We start from the raw sequence: 9,796 nt of genomic DNA, 5'->3' as shown, positions 1-9,796 counted from the left end.
TGAGCAGAGATCGCGCCACTGCACTCCAGCCTGGACGACAGAGCAAGACTCCATCTCAAAAACACACACACACACACAAAATAAAGTATTTAAAATAAAATATTAAAGTTCTCCTTCAGCACCACCCCACCCCAACCAGTTCCACTTCCCTCCCTCCTACATTTCCATGCATTTGCATATATGCGTATACACACAAACATATTCGTGTGTGCACAGGCAGGCATATGGACACACATGTAATTTTCTGCTGAATGTAAGTTTTAGTCCCTTTCTACAGAATCAATAAAAAATGGTTGAGGGCACATTGGGCCAACTGCAAAAATCAAGCAGAGTCATATACCTGGAATCTGAAAGCCGATATCCTGAAAATACGTGGGCAAGAAGGCTAAGGCAATTGGATGTTGCCCCACTGCGCAGCCTCCTCCTTTAGCCTCACCCACACGCAGGGCCAGTGCAGAACTACTCACCCCTGGAGAGACACTGACCTGCCCCCATCTCAACATATGGTAACCATGTACTTAGCCCCATCACCAAAAGGCAGAAGGGTGGTGCAGTGAGGCTGAGGAGCACCAGGCCACCTGCACCATTACTAAAGGCCGATTTAGAACACGTGTCACAGGATCTCATCTGGGCAGCAGTTCTGTCCTTTCAGTTGCTGCCGTCTGAGCTATGGTCCCACCAAGAACCCAGAGAGGCAGTGTGGCTCGGGGGCACAGACGCAGGCCCTACCATGGCCTGGAAACCTCTTCCAGCTTTGTTTGGAAATTGAGGAAAAGGGAGAGCCCAGGACCGCAAAAGCCTGTTTGTCATCAGCTGTACAAGGCTGTGTGGTTTTTAGGGCTGGAAAGATCTTGGGTATTAATTAACTGACTGTCCTTACAAGGCAGCCAACGCACCTATGAGAAAGCAAGAAGAAGGCAACCACAGCCTCTGCCTGAGGACAGCTGCTGAATTGTATGGCATGTGTTTATGTCTCGGTAAAACTGTTTTTTAATTAAAAAAAAAAAAAAAGGAATGTGTCTGGACAAAGACAGCTGTTCGGTTATTCCAAGAGCGGGTGTTTAAAGAACAGCTTACAACAGTACTTACCACAAAGCCTCCCACCAGTGTGCTGGGTGCAGTGTGCCCCCGACGCGGACAGCTGTGCCCAGTGATCTGCTCAGCCCTGCGGGCAGTGAGGAAGCCTCCTAGGCATCCCCCACCATTAGGGACCAACCTCATCCTTTCCTAGCTGCGTTAGGCAGGCTGAGACCACTCATATAGAGGGTGATCTGAAGGCAGGCAGTGTGGTAGGAAGCTGGGGCGCACCAAGGCTGGCTAGGAGGAGCCTATAAGTCACACCTTGCCCCATCCCAGGGGCAGGAACCTCCCCTTTACCCCAAGGGGGCCCCCTGGGATTCCAACTGCTCTAACTGCAGAGACCAGACTTCCGGGGAACAACGCTGTGTCTGGAGGCACTGAGCCCCTCAGACCCAAGCTGTGCCCTCCAGGGCCATAGGAGGTTGGGTCCCCTTGGCCACACCAACTCCTGCGATGCTTCCAGAGCTACTGAGAACCCACCAGGCCTTCTCTTTCCCTACCTGCTTTCATCTCTCATGTAAGATACTGATTCAGAACACCTCTCCCTTTTCATTATAGTGCATTAATAGTGCACTGTCAACTTTAGGGCCCAGACCCAGGCTCGAGACAACTGGCACAGCACAGGACTTTGCTGGAAAACTCCTTCTTCGTCTGAGCTGTGCAGCGCCAGTCCCTTCAGAGATGCTGGAAGCCACAGCACACCCTTGACTTGTCGAGATACTGAGAACCCCTCTTTTTTGCATATAGATACTAGGCCTCCATCTCGCAGATATTCTGGAGACTAATTTACCTTATTGATATAAAAGTTATTCACGGCCTGCCAGACAAGCTCACACAAGCTCACACCACCTTCTCTACTGGAGTGTGTCTCGGCAACCCCACCCAGCTTTCTGAACACCTTCCTGAGCCTTCTCCCGCCAGGCATGGGCACACAGTAACCTGTTCCATGTAAGTGTGCTACCCCTTACACAGTCACAAACACAAAGTGACACACAGACACGACAGGGGGCTGTTACTTTCATGTGGCTCAGAAAAAAAAAGAAACATGAAGAGGGAAGGATGGCAAGTGGGAAGTCAGGGCAAAAGCTAAGCAGGAATTCTATCTTCTTTGCAACTTTTCTGTAAATTACTTCCTAGTTAAAAATTACCAAACTAACTTACAAGTCAGGTCTCTACCTCCAAGGGAGAGAAAAAGAATACTGCGAGTTCCTGAAATGCTGACCTGTGCCCTCCCTGACCTCTGTCCTATCCACACACTGTCATGGGCCTGCTAGTGACACTCCACCCTGCCCTGCCTTCCCCCGGGCCACGTGCCATGCTATTCGTGTGCATTTACCTCAGTGTGACTGACACACAGAGGTTCCTGCTTGTCAGGCACCAGGTCCTTCTCTGCCTGAGACACAGAGAAGACTCCAGAGCTGAAGCAGCTAAGCCTGCTGGAGAATGCCAGGCCTGGGCAGGAGACAGGCATCCTGTGCACACTGGCCACAGGCGCTGGAGCTGGGGGTTGCAGAGCACATGGAATCCTTACCTGGCCCACAGGAAGTGTGTTGGGGTGTGGGAGGAGTGGAGCCTTCAGCCTCATGACCTTTGCTTAATCCCCGCTCTACGCCACACTCACAGGCCAGGCCAGTCTTCCCTCCGAGCCCCGAAGGGCATCACACTGTGAGTGAGGACAGTCCTTCCTGCACAGAGGTGACACCTGCTCTACCAGCTGCACTGACTCCTCCTAAGGCCGGGGAGGCTACCTTGAGCCACCGCCCACAGGGGCTGTGGACACTTCTCCCTCTCTTCTCCCAGGAGGAGGTGATACACTTACGGAAGGAACTAAATCAGCTCATGGACTCAAGGACACACCCAAGGACAAGGTGGGAGTCCTTTGGGAACAGGCCAGCCCTGGGACGGTGGTGGTGACAGGCGAGCATGGAATGTGCCCCTTAAATAAGACCCAACGTGCAAAGGTCTGTGCTTCCCAGCAGCAATGAGGTGATGGTTCTTAGCATAAAAATGCTTTACTTCCGCAGGGACTTTCTTCGTGGTTCCATTAAAGAGTGGGGCTCCCACCTGGCTGGCCATGCAGCACCAGCTGTGGGTACGTACCTAGGCGCTGGGCAAGGCCAGTAGAGGTCGTGTCGGAAGTGTCTCCAAGGAGGGAGGTAGACACGGGGATGGAGTCCTAAAAGAAAAGCAAAGGGCACACTGCAGCTTCTCCACCCCCCGCAGGCCAGCCGCACTTCTGGCTTCGGGGCTTCTGATTCTTCACGAGGATGGCAGTGGCAGGCTCAGAGAGGACAGGCACAGGTGCCAAGGGAAGGGGGGGGTGGCGTCTGTCAACAACCAAGTAGGTGGACCCCATGTCACACACGAGGTCAGCAGAGTTGGGAAAGATGAGGCTAGAACCACAGTGCTGTTAAGTTCTAGGACCAGTTTCACACGAAGGGCTCGTTTTAGTGTCTGAAACTCCAAAGCATGCTGAAGGGCAACATTACAACCAAAAGGGAAGCAAACAAGATCATTAAGGCCACAGCAAGAAGAAAGTGACTCACAGTCTGGGCACCTGTGCCCTGGTCCCTCACGCCCCACAGCTGCTGGCTCAGAGGCAGGACGCCTAATCTCCTCATCTCAGCCTGTGAGGGAGCATGCTGCTCCAGCCCCTGCGGGCTCCTCAGGGTCAGCGAGTGCCCTGTGACTTTGATACAAAGGACACCAGCCACCAGCATTCAAATAGGGAAAATAACAACTTCTGAACATGCTTAGCCAACCTCATTTCAGACAAGAAGCAATAAGGTGAAACAGCAGTACAAATGATGCTCACATCAACAAATGGGCCCTTCGGAGATGTGAGAGTAACCTGCTCCCAACTACTTTGGGAGTAATCTCTCACCATTAACAATGTCTAGCTAGTCCCACAATCCCAGCACTTTGGGAGGCTGTGGAGGGAGGACTGCTTGAGACCAGCCTGGGCAATGAAGTAAGACCCTGTCTTTATATTTTTATTAAAAAATAATAAAAAAAAGTAAAAAAGTCTAGCTTAAAAGGAAAAAAAAAAAACACTTATTTGTAATATGGCCAAAATTGCTTTTATCAAAATAGCAGATTTCTAGGAGAAGCAGCCTGGCTACAGAGGTCTGAGAATCTTGGAAAGTGGCAAGGTTTATAGAGGTACAGAGACTTTGGGGTTTGGTCCCCCTGCCACCCCAGCTGTCCTGGTGCGGACAAGTGAACTGAACAAACAGCTACTGTGTGACAGACAGTATGGGAGGACACAGACCACAGGCGCTGCTCATCTCCTAAAGGTTCAAAGCCACTTCCACAAAAGACAGTAAAAGGCAGATCAAAAAACACAGGAGAAGAATGAAAGCATTTACTGCATGCTTCTTCACTAAAACCGATACAAAAATACCATCTTAATGAGCCTGCTGTTTACAGATTCCTCAAGTTCAACATTTAGCTGCATGGTAATAGTATTTACAGTTAAACCTTCTAGAAAAAAAAAAAAATCTACCTTACCTAGGGTGGCCTTTTTCTACCAAAAGTAAAATATAAAGCCCCATCGTGTTACCCTTAATAGTTCATTACTTCCAAAATCACACTAGGACTGTGGTCTCCCAGCAGATGCATGTCCAGAGACTTTTGCTGCAGCTGAAGCACCACCTTGTACTCCTAGAAGCCGGGCGGCGGGGGGGTCCAAAAATCCCTGAGCAGGCAGGGGCCCAGGTCCCAGGCCAGCTTCCCTCAAGCTGGTAGGACTCAGTGTCACTAGTCCTGCAGCCTCTCTGGGCACCAAAATTCCCTGCTCAACCCAACATCAGCCAGCTCTGGGTTGCGTGGTGTCTGTTCTCTACAGTCTTACACGTGGGAGTTTAGGGAAGCGGGAGGGAGGAGACCTCACAGACCGCCAGGTGCCATTCTCCACGCGTGGGCTGGCAAAATTCCTGAGAGGGGCCAGATAATAATTAGTTCGGGCTTTATGGATTACAAAGTCCCTATTACAACTGCTCAGCCCTGCCACCAAGGTACAAGAGCTCCACAGACTCTACCTGAATGGACGGTAGATGGAGGGCCGGCCCACGGGTCACAGGTGGACGGTAGATGGAGGGCCGGCCCACGGGTCACAGGTGGACGGTAGATGGAGGGTCGACCCACGGGTCACAGGTGGACGGTAGATGGAGGGCCGGCCCACGGGCCACAGGTGGACGGTAGATGGAGGGCCGGCCCACGGGCCACAGGAACCTTGGGCTTCCTGCCTTAAGCTAAGGCCTGCACCTCTTTTCCCCAGCTGGCTCAGCCCTCTGCCCCTGGAGAGAACATCCAGGCACTGTGGCCAGTGAGAGGGACTGGACTTCTGACAGGTCAGGTAACTCAATCAATCCCCTGTTCCTTTTCCTGCCCGGCCTCGCTGGAGGGGCACTTTCCAGATGAAAAAATACACCCCACTGGGAGCTGTGACCACCACGGGATCGGGTGACCAAAACCACCCACAGGAGGAGCCTACTTCTTCCAAATTTACCAGCCCAAACCAGTACTGCACAAAGGGGCACAAGGCAGCGACACCATATCTGACCAGGGCCCAACGCCCTGCCCACTATGCCTTGGGATAAGGAGAGAATGCGAGGTGGCACAGAGCACACAGCCCCACCCATCACCCCTGGTCCCCCAGGCCTCTTCCGCTGCCGCCTGCTAACAGGTCCACTGCCAGGACCCTCCAGAAAAGAAAAAAGGAAACACCGAGGAAAAGTAAATCGATAAAGGAATCCACATACCATCTCCTTCCCGAGGCCTTTCTAGGTGCTGCTGTGCAGAACTAAAGGGCTCGCCCATGACTTCCCGCCCCCAGCACCCTCAGTCATCACTGCCTTCAGAACGGTCTCGCTGAGGGCCTCACTCATTCATTCCACAGGGACTTAGCGGTGCATCAGGAGCTAGAGATACACACGCTCACCCTGGGCAAGCAGACAAACCTCACCGTGAAACACTCAACGGCTGAGACAGGGAGCTGACGTGGCTGGGAGGCCAGCACTGCCCAGCACGAGGACAGGCAGGAGCTCTAAGAGGTAACAGAGCCCAAAAGCCACTGGAGTCTTTGAGTGCTGAGTTCATCTCGTGAAAGATTTTGAGCAGAGAAATGAAAATATCCAACTTCAGTCTTAAAACTATCATTGTTGCCCTGATTACAAGGCACTGTTGTGGCTTGAATTGTGTCTCCCCAAAAAATATGTTGAAGTCCTAATCTCTGGGTACCTATGAATGTGACCTTGTTTGGAAACAGGGTCTCTGCAGATGTAATTAAGATGTAATTTAGGCCAAGCCAGGTGCGGCGGCTCACGCCTGTAATCCCGGCACTTTAGGATAAAGATTAACATAAAGATTCTTTATTTCCAAAGGGACCTGCTTCCTTTTGGGAGGCCAAGGCAGGTGGATCACGAGGTCAGAAGTTCGAGATCAGCCTGGCCAACATAATGAAACCTCAGCTCTACTAAAAATACAAAAATTAGCTTGGCGTGATGGCTTGCACTTGTAATCCCAGCTACTGGGGAAGGTGAGGCAGAACTGCTTGAACCCGGGAGGCGGAGGTTGCCGTAAGCCGAGATCACGCCATTGCACTCCAGCCTGGGCGACAGAGCAAGACTTTGCTTAAAAAAAAAAAAAAAAAGATAAGACTTAAGACAAGGTTATACCGGAGTAGGGTGGGCCCTTAATCCAACATCACTGATGTCCTTATGAGAAAAGAGTCGGGCTCACTGAGGAAGGAGGATCATCACTTGAGGCCAGGAGTTCAAGAACAGCCTGGGCAAAATAGTGAGACCCCCATATCTACAAAAAAAAAAAAAAAAAACAATTAGCCAGGTATGGTGGCACATGTCTGTAATCCTAGCTACTCGGGAGGCTGAGGAAGGAGGATCACCCAGCCTGGGTGACAGTGAGAGACCTTGTCTACAGAACTTTAAGAATAAACTGTTGTTTTAAGCCACGCGGTCTGTGGCACTTTTTTACAGCAGCCTCCGGAAACCAGGGGAAACCAGGTGGCGTAGCGTGAAGGAAGTGAGGGCGGCTTGGGTTTTGTCTGCTCTGACTGGCGGCAGTGCCTAGAGACTCAGCGCGTGGAGTGCTGAGAAAGAGGAAGGTGAAGAAAGAGAAATCAAAGACGACTGCGAGGCTCCGAGCGCACAGCCAGGACGATGGAGCTGCCATCACAGCGCCGGGCAGGCGGAGGAGGGGGCAGGTTTGGGGAAGACAGCCTGATGTGTGCCTAGTGCGAAATGCCCGAGAGACATCCAGTGGAGACGCAGGAGTCCCCAAAAAATTATCAGTGTGCTCAAAATCCAGATGGCAGGAGAGCTACAAGGTAGACGCGTCCCCCAGCGCGCGTGTAGCGAGGAGAGGCCCAGGACATTCTCACCTACAGAGACCAGTGCGGGACGCAGCTGCGGGGCGGCAGGACAGGGAGAGGGGCTCGGCGCCGCGCGCAGCTCCCGAGGTGGTGCAGGCCCTGGCGCCCGCGAGTTCCCTAAGACATCCCACGAGAGGGCTTCGGGGGAGTCGGGCGCCCTGTGGACCCAAGAGAAGCCTGGGGGGCGGCAGCTCGGGCAAGCCCCGCGCCCCTGCGCCCCCGCCCCGCCGCCCGCACCCTCGGCCGCCAGGCACTCACGTAGCGGCTGCACATGGCCACGGCGAGGTTGCGCAGGTGCGGCGTGGCCCCCACCCACAGGAACAGAGAGTCCGTCAGCCGCATGACGTGGAAGTGGACCAGCTGCTCCCACAGCCTCGCGCTGAAGTTGTGCAGGGAGACGTCCCCGCCGGCGGCGGCAACCAGTCCCTCCATGCCGCCCCACGGCTACCGGCCCACAGCGCCAGACCCGGGTCCTCACCGCTGCCGGCCCGGCCAGACCCGATGGAGCGAGCACCGACACACCGAGCGCGCTTTCGCTTTCGGCCCCGGAGGGGCGGGGACAAGGGGCGTGGTCGGGGAGGGGCGATCCCGGGCTTGGGTTGGGGGCGTGGTCGAGGCGGGGCGGCGACCGGCCCTGAGCAGAGCAAGTGTCCCAGGCTGTCCTGCTGGCTTCTCCTGCACTCCAGTACCTCTCTGGACGCGCTGGGAAAACCCACTTTAGTCGCAGAGTGCGACAGTGACCTCTAGGAGCCCACGGGCGCCCAGCAGAACTCGCCCTCGCTTTGTTTTTCCCCCACACCCTAATTATTATTGACGCGGGGCATTCAAGGGCTGAAGCCAGCCGCACCGTCCTCCCAGGCCACGACACTTCGCCTTACAGACATTCACTTTTAATTAGTTCTTTAAGCACTCTGAGAATGACCACCTCCCGTCCCACCTCCTCCTCCTAGCAGCCCTTTAACTCCAAGGAGGCTTCGACTGTACCTAACCCTAATTAAGAATGGCAACGGTATTGGGGGAACGCCTTTAGAAAGGAAAATTGTGTCAACTAAGTTGGCGGGAGGATGGGCAGGCACCCTTTTGGACGCCGAGCCCCGAGCTGCAATCATGTACATGGCCTAGGGCTACCCCCTTAACCTCTCTGAGACTCAGTTTCCTCATCTGCAAAATGCAAATAAGAACAGGTGCCTTTCTGAGACGTGAAAGGATCTCAAGAGCTTCATGGGAAGCACCAAGAATCATCCCATTGTCATACCTATGGAGAGACCCCTTAATTTAAGCACTTTGGGACATTACGATTACAATTACGGAGTTGAAAAAAGAAAGCCTTCAATGGGTTAAGAGAGAAGGTGGTAAAAGAAAATAGCCCATTTTGTCAGATTCTGTTACAACTGACTTTAGGGATTTAACTTGGAACTACAAAAGATCTGCTTTTTAAATCTCTAACGGATCTAAGTTGACTAAATTGAAATTTAAGAGGGCATTTTCCATAGTTTCGTTCTATTCGCTAATTACCGATGATTCAATAATACAGTTAATTTTCAGGTCAATATTTTAACAGCTTTTGTTAAAATGTAATTAACATACAATAACTGCACGCATATAGTATACAAATTGAAGTGTTGACACGTTATAGCCAGTGAAATCATCACAATTCACAGAGTGAACGCGTCCAGTACCCCTCCTGCCCTCAGTAATCACTCCTGCCCCCAACAACTGATCTGCTTCCAGCCACACAGATTAGTTTGCATTTTCCAGAGTTTTTTATGAGTGGAATCACACAGTATGTACTGTTTTTTTGTCCGGCTTCTTTCCTTCATCATAATTATCTTGGGTTCATCTGCGTGTGTGTCAATAGTTGGTGTCTTTGTATTGCTAAGCAGTGTTCCATTGTATGCTACACCTGGTTGTTTTATCCCTTTACATTGTGACCTGAGGCCCTTCATCAGCTAGGACGACCCAAAGATTAAGGAAACAAAATTACCGACCGGTGGAGAGTTCAAGGCCTGGCTGGCGTGGCAAATTTCTAAATCTGGATTGTAAGGACGGTTTCAGTAGTTATACATGTCACAAAACCTCAATGTTCCTCTCTCTCCAGCTTTGCTCTGTCACTGCTAGGGAAACACACAGGCAGAGGGTCACAGCCAGTCATGCCCAACATCAGCGGCCCCGGAACACTTCCCTGCAGTCCCTAGACAGCGTCCTCTCTCACTCCCCTTGACTATGCTCCCCAAACCCTGAGCTGACCCAAACCCAAGTTCAGCAGATGCCCTTGCTTCTGATGTTAACAAAATAGAGGTGACAAAGCCAGATTTTCCCAGCTCC

General features: G+C 52.3%; 1 protein-coding gene across 3 annotated transcripts in view; it reads right to left on the bottom strand.

Annotated features, from left to right (window-relative positions):
• PSMG4 (proteasome assembly chaperone 4) overlaps nt 1-7,979 on the bottom strand; it is a 52,716-nt gene extending 44,737 nt beyond the window's left edge. The window contains exons 1-3 of one of the 3 annotated variants that reach the window (XM_058432133.1): nt 7,730-7,958; nt 3,181-3,256; nt 121-2,765 (exon numbers count right to left, since the gene is read on the bottom strand). In XM_058432133.1, coding sequence (XP_058288116.1) covers nt 2,698-2,765; nt 3,181-3,256; nt 7,730-7,903 — 318 coding nt within the window. In that variant the 5' untranslated portion in view covers nt 7,904-7,958 and the 3' untranslated portion in view covers nt 121-2,697. Of the gene's footprint in view, nt 1-120; nt 2,766-3,180; nt 3,257-7,729 lie in introns of those variants that run through there. The other 2 variants (XM_032140433.2, XM_032140434.2) reach the window with 2 other exon arrangements.
• Nucleotides 7,980-9,796: the final 1,817 nt, after the last annotated feature.

This window comes from Hylobates moloch, unplaced genomic scaffold, assembly GCF_009828535.3.
Source record: "Hylobates moloch isolate HMO894 unplaced genomic scaffold, HMol_V3 SCAFFOLD_20, whole genome shotgun sequence".
NCBI lineage: Eukaryota > Metazoa > Chordata > Mammalia > Primates > Hylobatidae > Hylobates > Hylobates moloch.
Note: the sequence above shows the minus strand (reverse complement) of the source record. Positions and strands in the feature narration are given on the sequence as shown.